This window comes from Pelecanus crispus, chromosome 15 (genome assembly GCF_030463565.1).
Source record: "Pelecanus crispus isolate bPelCri1 chromosome 15, bPelCri1.pri, whole genome shotgun sequence".
Lineage (NCBI taxonomy): Eukaryota > Metazoa > Chordata > Aves > Pelecaniformes > Pelecanidae > Pelecanus > Pelecanus crispus.
In genome coordinates this window covers 5,892,379-5,909,610 of record NC_134657.1, presented here as the reverse complement: position 1 = coordinate 5,909,610, position 17,232 = coordinate 5,892,379, and the positions used below count along the sequence as shown (strand labels likewise).

The following is a 17,232-nucleotide window of genomic DNA, read 5'->3' as shown; positions in this document are numbered from 1 at the left end:
ATGCCTCAAAACACATTCAAGAACACACTAAGCACGCTTGTGCTGTACAGGAGAAACCGGAACCTACTTTTTTAAATAACGCATTGCAGTCAAAGACAACAGGCTTGTCTAATGCATGGGGAAAAAAAAAAAAAGGACAAAGTCGTCAGAGTCGTCAGAGAGGCAACACTGACTTCTGCTGCCTCCTGTTCAAAAAATGTGGTTGCAGGCTTTTCTGTTCTCCTGAAATAAAGCTCCGTGCATCACAGGTTTTATGAATAGTCTCTCTGAATTCTGAAGACAAAAAAAACCCCACCAAGTAAATGTTCTGTTACTCTCTTGCTGAGAGTTCATAAATTCTATTAGCGCTAACAGAACTGCATGCAACAATGATGGGAAACAGTAACCCAGCATTTCTCTGCAAATCCTCTTCGCATTTCGTAGTTGAGAGGAGAGAGCATCCCTCTTGTGCTACACAGAGCCCCGAAAGCATCACTTTGTGGCACAAAATACTCACTTATGCGTACAGACAGTTTACAACAGGCAGCAAAAGCTAATGCCTCAATTTTCTTGGCTTGTGCCGCTAAAGTCGGGTGTCTTTCAACTAACACAACGCTCCAAGCAGCACTCTAGAGGCACCGTAAGTACACACGTATACGCAGCCATGAAGGAGGACCACAAAACACAGTGTTTTGTTGGTGGCGGGTTTTGAATAGCCAATTACACCAGGGGGAGGAGAAGGCCTAGAAACGGTCTGTGGTCTGCCAGGGATGGTGCTTACAAATGCTTATCCACAAACCGAAGCATCAAAAGTCTGAACAACCACCAGCAGCCAATGGAAAGATCTGAGAAGAGGAACCAAGTCACTCTATCTTGGCAGAGAGCGCTAGTCACGGAGAGGACAAAGGCAGCAAATGCTGAACGAACGGCTACAACCTCATAGCAACCTTCCAGTGATTCTGCTCAGAGGGGACAGCTTTGCAGAAAGAACTCTGGAAGTGTGGCAGTTGCGGGAAGGTATATCCTTTGCATATGCATACACTGAGATTATATAACGACAAAAAGGGAGGGATCAAAACTCTCAAATGTTTTCGTCGCCTTGGCATCACATAGAGCTGTGAGTCGGGAGGTCACAGCTTTATTTTGGATTAGGCCAAGACTGTAAAGGAGATGGTGATGCAATCACTTGACTTCCCTGTCTCCATTTCTTCTTGTATCATCGAATAGCACAGGGTTTTAGCAGCACGGGGGTGAGGCTAAGGTCAACCCTTACAAAGCATTCCGATACACTTGGATAGAAGGAATCCGTGGTCCGAAGTGAGGTTTTTCCACTTGCTGCCGATAAGGGACCACCCCATTCTCTGCCCGCCTCCCAAAAGACCCTCCCAGCTTGTCGTTCAGTCAATGCAAAGAGAAGGTTTTGCTTATCTCTCTCCCCCCTGTAAGCTTCACTGCAAACACCCAAGTTCACCAATATGCATTTCAGAAAAATGGAATAGCAGGGGATTACACAAGAGCTTATTAGGAACGTTCACACATTAACACACAATGAAGGCAGGCAAAGTATTTACTATTTTCTGCAGTATTTTATCACCTCATCGCTCAAAAATCCCATACTTTAGGAAAGCATAACATCTACATACAGCCTGGAGCTTTTTGCTAGTTCAAGCATTTTAATTTGATGAGAAGGCATGCATTTCCCCATTCTGAAACTTTGTTCTCAGGCTCACAGAATGCCTTCGTTGTTCCCTTCACTGTGTTTTATTCCAGAGGTTAGCAGTTACTCGGCACAGTGAAAGAGAACAACATTTCCTCCCCTGAAATCAGATTCACAATCAGGAAGAACACGGGGAAAGAGATTGAATTTCAGGAGGCTGGCTGAATCTAAGAAGTTTTCAGGGAAATGATGAATTGCCCTACACCGCAACCTGCCAACAGGAATGGTATCGACTTCTTCAGGTTGATCATGTAGCGCGAGCCATTGTCAGAGGGGAAGATTACAAAGAAAAAGAAATTACAGGGGTTTTCACAACACAGGAAAGTGGCTTCTCTTTCATGACACTTCAGAAACAAAAATAACGTATCTTTAAAAACTAGAGAGAACAAAGATGAAGTCAGAATTCGAACCAAAACGGGTAATAAAAACAATAGACAATCAATCCAAATGGTGCGTATAAGCATAGATTTGAAGCCATGGTGTACACCAACCTTTATGCTTTTAACTTCTAAAAACTAAATGTTATGAAATAGGCATTTTAAATTAATTATAACCGAGAGGAAAAGATGAACATGGCCAATGTGCATATATCTTTAAAAATTATCAGACTCATCACGTATCTTTCAAAAGGGAAAGCAGCACATGCTCCACAATGCTGACTGCTCTTCATCATTTGAATCACAGAATGCACCTACGTGGCACGACTCAATGCCTCCATACATAAGGAAAGCAGCAACAAAAATATCATCATTGCAACAGAGATGTGCAAGCAACATTTTACAGAAAAGTCTCTGGACAATGATGGAACTAGAAGTACGCTGACATACTAATAAGGTGCTATTTGTCCTCTGCTGACAGCAATTGGGTTTGGGTTGTAGGTGTTTGCTTTGAGTTGGGTTGGGGGGGGTGATCTGATCTCCTTCCTTTTACCATGATTACCATGATGATCTCCTCTTTTACCATGATTGCTGCTTTTTGTCCAATTAATTTAAAAGCTTCATCTTGAAAAATATTTTCTGTATGTACTCTCCAACATGCATGATTTTGTGGGTTTTAACCTGAAGTTTCAATCTCCCTAAAAATATAAAACGTCTGTCAATTGCGTTCTTCACATTTACATCCTTCATTGCACAGAAATTCCTAGACATGCTATTTTGTCAGCCAGCTTTCTAAATACATGTGTCATTTACGGAGCAGACTATACTCAGAGGTGTCAAAGCGCCAACTTCTATGGTAGACTATTTATTTTAGAACCATGTGCACACAAAAGAAGCGTCCCCTAGTTCATAAAGTGTTGCTTTTTCTTTTTTTTTTTTTTTTTTTTTAACACCTTTACATACAAAAAGCTGTGGATAGTCACATGCCAAATTCAGACTTGCAGAAATCACAGCAATGGCAAGTGCTTTAAAGTGTCTGTCAGCTCAAAAGGATTTCCTGTGCTACAAAACTCCATTCTCCCCTTAGATGAAAATATTGTCTATTGCTGCAGTACTCAAAAAGTACTCATTTGGGGGTTTTGTTGTTGCTGCTGGTTTGGGTTTTGTTCCTTTTAAAAGAAACATGAATCAGTTTTGGACATTCAACAAGAATTAGATAAAAGCTGTAAATGGATTAAAGCATCCCAGTTTACAAGCATCTGGTCAACTTCTATTTAAAAATGAGCCTCCCCCTTAAAAGGGGAAAAAAAAAAAAAAAATCTTGCCGGTTCTCCTTAAAAGTATGAATGTACCGTTTTCCACAGCACTGTGACAATTCCAAGGTGCCCGTTTTCTTTTAGAACACACTTGAAGACAGAGTTACTGCACATTACGATTCATTTCTTAAGAGATTCCACATTCTCTTCCCAGGGTTATGACTAACCAAATTGTGCAAATGATCACAGATGTCCTGCAGATTCTCTCAGAGGGATTTAAGCAGTATCCTTCATTACGTGCCCTATTTAGATACCGTGTAAAATCACAACTAGCTTTGGAAACAATATACCAAATGCTGGAGATGACAGATGGGCACGCTGGAGTCAGTGAATAGCAGCTATTTCAAAGAAACAAACAGCAAAATAGAAACAAGGAAAAGAACATCTTTCCTTTCAAACATATTTTCAACAATGAAATTTTTCTATCAGAAAAAAATAATCATGTCATTAATTCTAAGCTACCAAATTCTTTGTATTATTTTAACAACATGTTAAATGTTTTAACAGTCACTGCACTGTTCAAAATAAATGTCGTGTGCATCGCAGCACAGAAGCTCTGGCCTCAAAGCCAGTTTGCAAGTGGACATTATATTTATCTTTTAACACTACAAGTTAACCCACTTTGGGGCACTGTGTGTCCCCCCAGAAGGATTATTTCATTTCACCCAAACAGTTCTAATTATGCTGCCACAGGAGCAGCCTGACTCCAGAAGTGGTAGATTTGACTTGCTCCGCTTGCTGTGCCTCACCCCTCCCTGGCCCTTCCCCGCCACGCTGAATTGCCACCCATTTTTACTCCTACTTTGTAAGTATTTTTACATTTCCTCAATTTTGACATTTACTAATATTCAAAGTAGGGAAAAATTAAAATAAAGACCACTCATACCAGATCCCCTGGGGAGGGGGGGGAAAAAACCACCCAACCAAACACAACACCCCACACCAGAGAGGGAACAAAAATGAAACCACCTGGAAATCAGGAGCTAAAAAGATACAGCAAGGGATCATTTTTCTTCCCACTCTGCAACAGCACATGTAATTTCAAGTTCTCAGGATATCTTTTTGTAAGCTGTTTTCTAATTAAATACGAAACCTGATCAGCTGTTTGTAAGCCAAGAAAACCCAGCTTGGAAATACAGAGGTTATTACTACAAATGAATGTTATTTTTGCAGCTTGATTATTTAATTCAGATGCATGCATATTAACACATAATTACTCCTTGCAAACACAGAAGCATTGTCAAAAGTGAGAGCTATCGGTATTCAGCAAGAAATAAAAATGTTAAGAGGACTAAACACGGCACTCTGCCCCTCGCAGCACAACCCAGGGCAGCAGCCCCTCGGTCCCTGCCCTCTTAACCTGAGCCAACACAAAGAGTGCAGCCTTTAAACCTGCTAGTGTTACCTAACGACTATTCCATCTACAAGAGCTTTTCTAATAGAAACATGCCTTGATGGCTTATCTCCGGGCACAAGGCAGGCCACAAAGAACCCTCGGCTTGATTGAGCGCGGTAATGGAAGGCAGGAAATGAGAAGGCTTGGTTAAGCCGCGGATAATCGATCAGTGTATTCACTGAAGTGTGAGCTGAGCTGGGAATAAGCTGCCCGGGGTATCAAATATTGCTATTTCCAGGGTAAAGTCCCATTTCTGTGATCTATGTAGGAGAAAGCATAATTTATTGACAAAACAATATAGGATTTTCTCACAATGTCTTGCTCTTGACATTTTGTGATTGTTTACAGCAAGAATTTCTCTTGTGTCCCTTTTATTCACAAGTTTAACAAATGAAACTCCTTTTGGAATTCATGAAGTCACCTCAGCATGCTGGAAATTAATTCAGTCTTGTGTACAAATAACTCAGAGATATAAAACAAGCATCACACTCACTTTCCCCTGAATTTCAAACTTTCACGCTCAGACACATGCGCACACGAACGCTCGCCCACCGTCAGGGATGCACCTGCCCTGAAGCCTATACAAGAAGCGCGGTCCTTTTGCTCAGAGTCACTCTGCTTTGTTGAGAATATTATTTGTTCCAGATCTCTACTACAGTTTCTCCAAAGTTTGAAGCAGAACTGTTTGCAAACAACGCCAGACATTATACAGTATAGACAGGTTATTTGTAGACAGCCTGGCTTCCTACCTAAGGAGAGGGGAAAGCGTACAAGTCCTATAAACATACCTGTAAATCTCAGCCTACTTGCACACCAATACACACATATGCAAGTATAGAACAACAATCTGTTTGCCTACACCTTTAAAAAATGCAAAACACGGCCAAAATTAGTCTTAAATCATGACTCGTTGTCTGCAAGGTGGTGTTTCGTGCGTTGTGGGGAGATGGCCAGACAGCCAAATCCTTAGAATCCAGCCATCAAGACTCAGCCTTTTTAAAAACACTAGGTGATATGCGACTCACCCGCATGTTAATTCATAGTAGCTGCCATATGCTGTCTCCTAGTGTGGGTGGTTTGGCATTATAGTTGCTAGACTGTCTTAAAATACAGTCTTCAGATCACCAGAACAACTGTACTATCAAAACTTGCTACGCTGCCATTTGATGAACACTAAATGTTCTGGTGGGATAGCTATTATAGTCACAAGGCAAGAACTCCATAGCATATATGACAGACAAAGAATAATTATGGTAACTAAGAACCAGGGAAAGATCCATCAGAAACTGCAACAAATAGCACTAAAAGACGGCATGAACCTTAGCGAACAGTAAAGTCTGCCTCATAAGGATACAGTTTAGCACGGAATTTCACTGTGCTTCAATTAGATGCACTTCTAAGACAAACCTCAACAAACCGAGCTATCTGAATGCATTTTTCTCTCTTCCCTGTCTGTTCCTCATTGCTCTCTTCCCCTCCACACTTTTACAAAAATCAACTAATATGGAATAAGTGTTACCTACCAGCTCTTAATTTTATTTAGCGTCACTCATAAATCTTCCCTTCCCCTCAATTTCTGCTTTCCAGATGTCCAAACCACCCTGAAATAATTAAGCCAAAAATCATCCCCAGTCACCCAAGAGTTGATATGCTATAATTCAAGCAAAGATGTAACCGGTATGTAGACCCAGCTTCATCAGCAGACCTTCCCAGTAAAATCAGTACGCTGGATTAGTTCTTTGTCTTTTGCGGACACCTCAACTACTCACCCAAAGCAGGGGAGTGCTTGCAGATTTAGAGGTTACAACTCCATTCGGGTCTTTAGGCGGGAGGTGTTACACATTAGCACCTCGCTAGGCTAGCCAAACATCACTCCGTAGAAATGGAGTCAATAAGGAAGAGGTCTGCACTCCTAAAATCGCGCTTTAGAGCTAAAATAACCTTCTCCAATATATCGATAACAGCTTCATCTGCAAAGAGCTAGTAACTCCCAGCTAGAGTCAGATTTGGCCAACAACTCTTTCAGACACCTCTATTCCCTTCTTCTGCTACTATTTTCTCACTGTTTTCGAACCCGTGTCCTCTAATTATTTGCTTCCAAATGAACTGCCAAGAGGTGCACGTCAACAATTCCCCTTGACACAGAGAGGCTGACATTGATTATGCTGAATGCCAACAACAGGATATCAATCTGTGAATTAGGCATCATATTAAAGAAAAAGGAAACACAAGGAAGAAATGAAAATACCATTAGGCAAACAGTCATTCCTTTCCAAGACCAAACCCATATGGAACAATAGCTTTTATAAGACTCTTGCATGAGCCAAATCAAAATTAAGCCTGTCTGTCTTGACTCTTGAAAAAGATTCTGAAAAGCAACTGTGAAACAGCCAACTGAAATGCAATGTTTAGGCTTTACCAGTTTTGCTAAAGCATAGGTAACTATTTAAAAGCTTATTCTTTGACAGCGTTTCTTAAAGGCATAGGGCCATTAAAACGTAACATAGAATCATAGAATGCTTTAGGTTGGAAGGGACCTTGAGAGATCATCGAGCCCAACCCCCCTGCAGTGAGCAGGGATTGAACCTGTGCACTTGGTGTTATTAGCACCATGCTCTAACCAACTGAGCTAAGCTGGCTGGTCATGAAGCCTCCTGTTTTCTACTGAGAGAACACAAAGAGAAGTATGCAAAAAAATCTACTGCATAAATTACTGGCCCTAGTTAGTTACAGAATGACGTGCTTTTATATGTGCAAAAGAGAGTATGTGTAATTATATAAAAACAAGTGCAAACTAGAATTGATCAAAACAAGACTACATGGTTACTTGAAAATGAAGCTCCGAGGGCATCGGCCATCTGTCAAAGTAGAACAGTTTTCAATACGTTCAACTTCTAACCAGCCTTTTATACCCAAGTTCTGTGGACTCCTTTCTTTCAATGCCAAAAAGCGTCCATCTTTTTTCATTCTTTTGGAATTCTACTCATATACACACCCCAGAAAGTGTGATCAATCAGCAACCGACGTCATCTTCTCTATTTTTAAGATTACAAAAGAGGTCAACTGGGACCAAACAAGATGCTACTCTGTGCAGTCTTTACCCAAGTTATTTGTGTTTTCTACCCAAATTCCCGAGGCAATTTCCTCCTCACCTACAACACTCAGAATTAATCCCATCTTCCCTACTGTTAGCTGGCAGCGACACAGAAACAAAGGATCAGAAACGGCACTCTTACATCCCGCAATACATCAAATATCAGATATTAAATGTATATTCATTCATAGGGTTTTAACTTTTGAACAACCCAGAAAACAGAACTGACCACAGCCTCATCCAAGTTTTCAAGGAGAAAAAGAACATTACTCATTTCAGGTAATGACCGTTAAGAGATTTCTGTATTTAAACCAAACTATAGTATTTATTCCATAAACTTTTCAGCTTTACTAGAAACAAAGCTGCTAGTTCTTGGCACAGTTAAGCAAGTCACCTGTTTTCCTATCAGTGAAATACACTGAAGTACGACAATACCCTTAAAATTTCAGTGCAGTTCTAAATGACAAAAGATAATTTCATCTTGTAAAAAAAAAGCAGTTATGCTTAAAAACTGGCTAGCTTAAAATAAAACTATCAAAAGATCTTTCATGAAGGTTATGGGTCATTGCTTACTACCTCATTTAATCCCTTTGTGGTATCTTTCTGCTCCGTTTCCCTTTTATGTTCTTTGAATCCCATCTGTGGTTCATGGTGTCAGTTATGCTGAGCAAAAGCATAAAGTAACCACGCTATTACAGTGTACAAGCACCCACGAACAAGCCTGTTTAATTACAGCTGTCAGGGCTAGGAGACGGCATGCCCACCCATTTCCCCCTGCCCACGAAAGCTTCTGCGGCACAAAAAGCTTTCTCCAAGTGGCCGCTCCCTTCTTGGGGAGAATAAGCAGCTGCCTACCCCCGTGGCTCCCAATCAGTTACGTGTGTCCAGCTGATGAAACCTCTGCCGATAAACTTTGCCTCTGCTGCCTCCACAAAGCCCAAGCGGAGAGCAGAGTACAGGTGCACACGGTAGCCGGACAGCTGCTCCTCTTTTAGCAAGCCGCATCGCCACACAATACTCGCGCAGCCTTGCGTCGCGCTCGTGCCGAGGATTCTTCACAACACACGAAACCACTGCGTTTCTATACGCGCGTGTATATGGTACGCTCGGCTCTGCTGTGCAAAAATCACAGATGAAGCAGTGAAGGCGCCGCATCTCAGCTGCTGTTTCTACAAGTATCACAAAAGCCCTATACGAACGACACGAACCTGGGTGAGAATTCATTAATAGGCTGTAATTAAAATCACTACTAGAGAAAGCAACAAGCACTATTTTTTTATCACAGCATCTCTGTTCGCGTTTGCTGCTTCTACAAACTCCACTTTGATTACAGCTTACGCCTTTCTCAGAGAAGCAAATTTGGCAGCAAGCTGCTGACACAGTCTTGATAGCGACCCTCCTTAACACACGGGCTTATTAGCATTTCTATTGCTGCGCCGCATACGATACGCGCTGTACAGCAAATACGCTCTGTGTCAAGCATAATAAGCAAACAGTTACCTAACAACTAATGGTATTACGAATGCATTTAACTAATCATCGAATATATGCTCTGGTAATTAAATTCCATTAAGGTTTTTTTAAGCATTATCCTAAAGAAACGCAACACTGAAATGAAGATATCACTCAGACTATGCCTGACGTTCGCCATTAAACGTCATTTATAGTATATAGCTCAAATCTAATTGCTGAGCACCACCAGCCACAGTATTTATCACTTCTATTAAAACAAGCAGCACACAGCGGTGGGACTATTTGAAGCCATCGTATACAGTTTAAATAGATTTCTCACCTTTTAAATATCAAGAGGCTGCATTTTCTTTAACATTTCACTAAGGGGTTTACCTTTTAACAAAGAGATACCACGAGTTGAAAGGATAAAACAATCAGGAGACAGTTTGCTCTGCAAACGCAGCACAGAGTTGGAACAGTCATATGGCTGTTAAAATATCACCTCATAGTCAGGGGAATTTTATGACTGGAAAAATTAAAGCACCTCTGCAAGCTGGCCTGCTCTGCTAGCAAGCTGGGTTTCAAAATTATAAAAAGAAAAGAAAAGAAAAGAAAAAAAAAAAAAAAAAGACTCATCAGCCAGATCCTGTGACTTGGCTATTTCACCACATAACCAAATGCTGTTCCTATGAGGAAACAAAGCATATTTGGAAAATAAATGCCTGGAACGTAACCGTTTCCTTGTGCAGCTTCTCGGAGGATGTAAACATTTGCTTGTGAAATGGTCAGTTACTGAGATGTTTACATCCTCCAAGGAACTGCTCTTAACATGCTGTGTTGAAGGAAAAGCTGCCATTTCAAACCAGGGCGGGAAGAGTTTCCTCCACATGTGCTTCACATATTAGGATGTTCAGACACTGGCTGATAAACAGGGTCATGACATAGCTTTAACAAAAATAATCCTGTCAGTAATTAACGTGAAGCAAACCAGAGCAGCTAATCAAGAAAACAAAACAGCAGACTTAAAATGTCAAGTTGTAGAAGATATGACTGTATCTTACTATGCAGGGCATTTCCAATACAGATTGTTGCTGTCTGCTGCGATATCAATAGCTAGAATTAGCAATATTTTTTTCTTTGTATTTATATGTAAATCAGTACTAAATAAATATACCCCAAACCAGGTCCACAGGCTGCAATCTAATCTAAACCTGTAGATTGGAAAGATGGCCTCCATTCATCTGGAAATACCTAGATATTGAAAATGCTAAAATCAGAAATAACTACACCAGAGAACAAAACTGATGCATTTACCTGCTATAAAAGAAAAAGTTGGGAGAGAGGTACAAAGGAAAAAAAAAAAAAGAGAACATCTCAGGTGCTGGAAGTCATGCATGAAAATACAGACAACCAAGATGAACCACAAGAAAAAGAGTTCTGAAACAAAGATAACATCGTTTTTAAACATATAGTACACATGAGGGACACCATCTGCACTCTCATTTGAATTAAGATTAAAGTGAATACAGACAGCCAAGCTAATACACAATTCTAAAGCTCATAATTTGTCTTGGGCAATATAATCATCACAGCACTACGACTTTAACAAACGAAGCTACTAATAGCTTCCTTTCTAAAAAGTCAAGGTGTTATTTCAGTCAGAGATCCAGCAGTAGAATGCTTTGAGACCAGCCAGTAGTTCCATAAACCATTCAGTCTTCCCACAGAATTCAAATTAATTTACTTTATTACTAGAGGCATTGGATGGAACCCATCTTTGCCAGATTCGAGTGCTCTTGACTCCAAAATCATCGTGTATTGTTATTGAAAGTTTATACCTTTCCCATTGTTCTGGGCACAAGGATTTATACAAAGCATATCATCATAGCTGATTTTTTTTTTTTTTTTAAAACAGACTTATTGAAAACAACAGGACACCTGATTAAAAATTTTGTGTGCAACAATTACCTATAATTGAAGTAACTGGCAGACTACCTTAGGAAAAAAGAAAAAATTTTCATAAAGCAAACCAAAACACCCTAACCAACTGTTACTAAAACTTATTAAGAAAATTTGTGTAAAACCTTATTTGACCGTTTTAGAGAGAGCTCATTATTTAGATTAGTTTCCTTTTACCAAATACAATCTTCTCAGCTCGACTTAAAAAATTGGTTTTAAAATCACCGTGACTGTAGCACTTCAAACTGCTCACCAGGATTCTTGCTTGGGAAAAAACCAGAAGCGTTAGAGATTATTTAGTCAAACGAGGCACTACCCCTCTCTGATGCATGGCTTAGAGGGAGAAGCCTACTTGAACCAATACTGAGGCTCACATTTGAGAAGCGGCTGCAGTTGCCTTCAGTCCTGGCCACGCCACCTCTCCGAGTTCCGCTTGCGCCAGCCTCACGTGCCGGACCGCGCAGACCGCGCGCTCCAACGCTTTCCAACTTGTGACAACGCTGCCAGGCTGGAAGGAACCCCCGGTATCTCTTGGAACTGGAGGGGGGTGGGAAAGAAAGAGTCCTAGCGCCCTGGGAACCTGACCCTAAACGGTGTGGAGCTACCTGAGTGTTTATTACCTTAGAAAAGCGAAAGAAAATATTCATGCACTGGCACAAGCGACACTGACAAATCCATTTTCCAACACTTAAACTAATGTAAACTACAGCTCTTGTCCTACAAGTGCTTTCCAATGAGTACCGTAATGAATGAATCTTTAATAGAATGCAATATTAGCTCAGATTTAAATAGTTACTATGCAGTTAGTGTATTTCCAATGCGGGCGTGCTCCAGATACTCGCCCAGCTGTTTATTTTCCCGACCCCGTATCTTTACTGACAAACAGCACCCCGGGTTTCCTCACCTCTCCACATTCAGCATCAAAAGGCAAGCGTTAAACACCAGCTAGAGGTACTGTATTAGCCCTCTCCGGCATCAGGAACAGTCAGCGTGTGGGGAACGGAGCACATCCAAAGGACGTGCCCTTCCCAATCAGAAGTGAAGATTCTGCAGCCCACAGAGTCGCACCAAGTAGCAGGTTACACTGGAAGACTGCAGAGAGCATCGTGACAGCTGCACTTTCCAGATGAAAGATTTATGATGATATTTTACCACAGTTCATGGAATTTTGCACTTCAGAGTGTGAAGTGTTTAGCTTAAAGGCCCAAACGACTTCAGAAGTCAAACTGCTTATACTGAAAGAATGTTCTGAGGGCTCAGAAAAGCACATAGAAACAGCATCTGAAATCGGTATACAATTTTCAGATACTTCCTTACAAATTTGCCTCAGCTAATGCAGGGAAGCACTCAATCACAGTCCATACTGGCGATAATAATCTTCTTTGATCATGAGCACAGGGAGCAAGAACTCCTAGGTTTATGAACAATTCAAAACACTACAACACCTCAGAACCAGAAAACTAACACCAAATAATAGCTTCCTTTTTTGAAAACGTATTTCCCAATCTTTTCAGCAACAGACATTCTGAAAAGCATCCAGGGGAATACCTTTCTGCAGACTTCTTGGCGTACGTTGCATGCATTGTGTGATATTGCATGTCCATGGAATCACTTGGGTTGGAAAAGACCTTTAAGACTGAGTCCAGCTGTAACCTAACACGGCCAAGCCCACCACTAAACCACGTCTACACGTCTTTTAAGCACCCCCAGGGATGGGGACTCCCCTGCTTCCCTGAGCAGCCTGTTCCAATGCTTGACAACCCTTTTGATGACGAAATTTTTCCTAATATTTTTCCTATATTTTTCTAAACTTCCCCCGGCGCAACTTGAGGCCGTTTCCTCTTGTCCCATCTCTTGTTATGTGGGAGAAGAGACTGACACCCACCTCGCTACATCCTCCTCGCTAGGTCCTAAGGTTCAGACATATCAAAGCACACAATTGCTTTTTTTTTTTTTCCGCTTTTTTTTTTTTTTTTAACATTAAGAATATGAAAGCACATACTGAAGCTGGTCCTTGTTAGCAGGCCCATTTTCATCTCTTTAAACTCAAAGAGAGCAATTCCCTTGAAAACCGTCACAGCATTTTCGCAATCCATAAAGAGGAAGTTCAACAGCATTAGGTCACTAATCATAACTACAGTAGATACAGAGCATAAATTAGGTCTTTCTATTTCACAGCAGTGAATCATGTATATTCTTTTATCTTAATTACTTGATTCTTTCCATAAATCGAATATTCCAGACATGGTTGTAGCTAGTAGGGTGTAAACAGCTGCAACTCCTTTCTCTAATATTGCTAGCATTAATGTCCCATCTCCTTCCCCTTCTGCAAGGTTATGTATAAACCTCATCTTAACCATTCCCTCCCATTTTCTTTTTCTAGATACAAACATACAGATGCCACATTTGTTGCTGTTTCTACTGCACAGTTACTTGTAGACAAATTGGTAAAGCTGTCAAGTGGCCTTAACTCTAATCAAGAATCCTTTCCATGTATGAAAGCACTGTTGTGTAGATGAAGTTGCATATATTTTATACTGCAGCTACTCTAGCATTTCTTAGACACTTAACGCAGTTCATGAAGATGCATATTACACTGAGTCATAAACGTGAGATACAGACTTCCCAGGATGTTCATTCACTGTAAAGCCTTAGTTAGCTTTCCCAGCAAAATCAGGATAGGGAGCATAAAAGAGCAAGTGCAAGCACTTTGGTGGTGTTAGGCTATTTGGAAAAAAGCCCCTCTGAATCGGACATCCACCGGAATTCTCCAACTGCAAACCATAGCAGAAGGGATGAATCTTTTTTCCCCCGCAGTCATCAGTATGAGACATGTCCAGCAACAGCACCTTTAAAATTCAGTGTTGTAAGGAACTAAATTGATTATTTGACCTGCCAAAATCCGCACACTGACCGTGACTAGTAACGAATCCACTCCACAGAAATCTCAACTCTGAAAGCAAACATACAGCTTCGCACAAATACTTAGCTATGAAATCTGGATGAGCAAGACCTGAAAGTTCAACAACCCCAGTGATATGTCTGGTACAAGAGGAAAGGAATTTGTGAATAGAACAACCTTCTTTATGGCTCATCAAATCTTATTTGCTATGTCCTAGACTAGAGTCTGCTGCATCGGTCATGCAGGCTGATTCCAACACTCGTCCCAGCAAAGATCCTATATGCATCCTAAGATTGAGATATTACGTCTACCCAGGGGTTTACAGCAAAACTACAACTGCCATATTTTGTGTTAAAACTCCAAGAACTTCCAAAGAGCTCCCTGACATTAGGCACAATTTAGAGTGCCTCTTTCACCCCTCTCTATTCCAGTATTTCTGCGATGTTTACTGACCTAAGGAAGGGGGGCGGGGAGAGGAGGCAGGGGAATCGGAGCTACGAAGATTCACTTATCCAGACAACTGCAAAATGGGTTAAGAAAGTCATAGAAAGCATACTGATAACCAGAAAAGACATACACACCTCTACAATTGTGCTGTTGCAGTTTTATACATAAACAGCAAATCAGTAAAAAGATTGATTTGACAGCAGAATGTATCTGGAAAGATAAGAACCACCCTTCCAATTTTGCTACCTATAATTTAGGCTTTTTTAACCCCGGATGCTTAAAACACACCATCTCTTAAATAATGAAGTAAGTACATGATGCACACAGCAAAAAGACGTTTTCTGTTGTATTTTACTGTTCATAAAACGCAAGCCACGCATGGAATTTTGGTTCGGCAAACTAAGTTGTCAAATAGGTTAGTCATAGGAGGTGTCTCTGCACCTTCTCTTCATTATTGGGAAATGGGAAAAAGAGGTATTGCCTCTTGTGGTTCTTTATCACACGTTGCTCAAGTCAATAGATCATTTTATACACCTCATGTTTCAACTGAATTTTATAATATTCTGCCTAGTTACAGATGACCACCTTTTAGAGAGCACTCTATAGATTGCTGTGAAGGCATTCCCATCATTTGATTAAAATAGTCAAGGATTCATCAAGCCTCATCTCAAGAAATCCCCAGCAAATCACAACTAGAGGAATACGGTCCACATCAAGAGGCCCAGTCCATTACTCCATTCACCGGTCTGCAGGAGCGCAGAATAAGTCCCCTCATCATCACAATTGGTTATGAAAATGGCAACTGCTGAAAAATACTTATTTTCATAACATCACTCTTAGAGCTTTTATAGTGCCAGGACTTTATTTTTGAGAAGGATCCTTACCTTTAGATGGATTTCTGCTTTGTATTTTATGCCATAATTTCAACTTGTATTTTGCTTTTTTAAAAAGGATGTTTTACAAATAAAAGGGAAACACAGTTTGTTGTTTTATACAGCATTCCCTACATGAGGTAACATTAACAGTACATACAGGTGGATGCAACAAGAATTGCTTTACAGAACAACACAGCTTGTTGTTGTATATTTTCCAAAAGGACAAAGAGTTCAAATAAACTTGATGATTTGCTTAGCACAAGTTTGTTTGTTTCAATAATTTTGCATTGCTTTTAACCTTAACATGTGCCAAGAAACAAGACACTGAAAGGAATAAGATTAAAAAAACATAGAAGTTCTGCTTGGAAAGCAGAGCAGGATACTTATGCACTATTAATTTAATTAAAGAGTTATTTTCCTTTTAAATACCCTCTAATGGCCCAAAACGAACTCAGGCTGATTTAAAATCAATCACTTTAATCAAATTACAAGTTCAAATTCTCCATGGATTAGTGTTCAGTGACTACTGAGTCAAAAATGCACATCCATCACATCCCTACTTTTTACTTGCTCCAAGTCCCAAGTAGGGAGAAGAGCCGGTTCTCTCATTTACCCAAAACATGTGAGGCTCAGGCGCAGGCAGCCCCAAGCCCCATCCATGCTCTATAAACAGGCTCTAGGTAGCACACCGACCACACGCCTGCCTTCTGTATGGAAGAAAAGAATTTGCAAGAGATCTGAAAAACCTATTAGACAGTCACAAGGTGGAGCTGACTTGGAGCATTTTCCTAAGTGGCTCAATCAGTCTCTCTGCTGTATAAAAAGGGCAGATGCATTGCCTTTCCTGCCACTCAAACACAGAACGCATCCCAGGTATTGAAAGAGCATCTAGACTATTTTCCCTTCCGCGTGCCAGCATTTTTGTACCTCTCACCAGCAGACCGCTAGAACAGACATCTTTCCTAGGATTTTTTTTAATCTATGCAAAATCAACGCCTTTTGACACAGCGTGGTGCACCGACCCCAGATTTACCACAGACAGACGAAATAATCACTTGCCTTCAAGACCATACTTGCTCTACATAACAATCACACAGCAAGACCGGGGTAGCGCATGGAAACGACACATCGGTGATTATCAGGAAAACTGGCATTTCAGGACACACACCAGTTGCCCAATGTCTATCACGTTATCAAGTGCTTCGTAGTAAAGAGGAACAAGAGCCGATCTTTACGGATAAAGACAACTGCTACCTGCTTGAGCAGCAGCGCAACAGAAAGGCAAGAAATACTTGCAAGGGAAGCTACCGGTAACTGAAGATGAACACACATGTGTGATGATAACCTGAAGTGCCCCAAGTCCTGAAATCTTAAGGACACAGGAAGAAAGAGTCCAACCAACTCAATAGGGGCCGGGAAGGAGGAACAGAGATTTCTGATTATGCTCCCATCTCTATGCAGATTCAGGTGAGGAGATTTCTCTACCAAGACTGCCAACACTGCAGACACTTGCCACCTTCCACCCTCGACCACGCACTGCTACTCCAGAGCACTCAGGCCAAGAACTTCAGCGAGGCAGTCTCGGTGATGCGTTCCATAACTGAACTCCACTACAACTCAACTGCACTTTCTCCAGTGTAGCTGGAAAAATCAAAGATGCCTATTTCACATATTATGCATTATTCCTTTCTGTCCGTGTTTTATTTTTAAGCATCCAG

General features: G+C 40.9%; 1 protein-coding gene across 1 annotated transcript in view; it reads right to left on the bottom strand.

Moving 5' to 3' along the window:
• RERE (arginine-glutamic acid dipeptide repeats) overlaps positions 1 to 17,232 on the bottom strand; it is a 178,324-nt gene that overhangs the window by 125,168 nt on the left and 35,924 nt on the right. Inside the window, exons 3-6 of the mRNA XM_075721534.1 lie at positions 12,374 to 12,403; positions 12,310 to 12,314; positions 5,958 to 5,979; positions 4,139 to 4,163 (exon numbers count right to left, since the gene is read on the bottom strand). Of these exons, the coding sequence (XP_075577649.1) occupies positions 4,139 to 4,163; positions 5,958 to 5,979; positions 12,310 to 12,314; positions 12,374 to 12,403 (82 nt within the window). The remainder of the gene's footprint in view (positions 1 to 4,138; positions 4,164 to 5,957; positions 5,980 to 12,309; positions 12,315 to 12,373; positions 12,404 to 17,232) is intronic.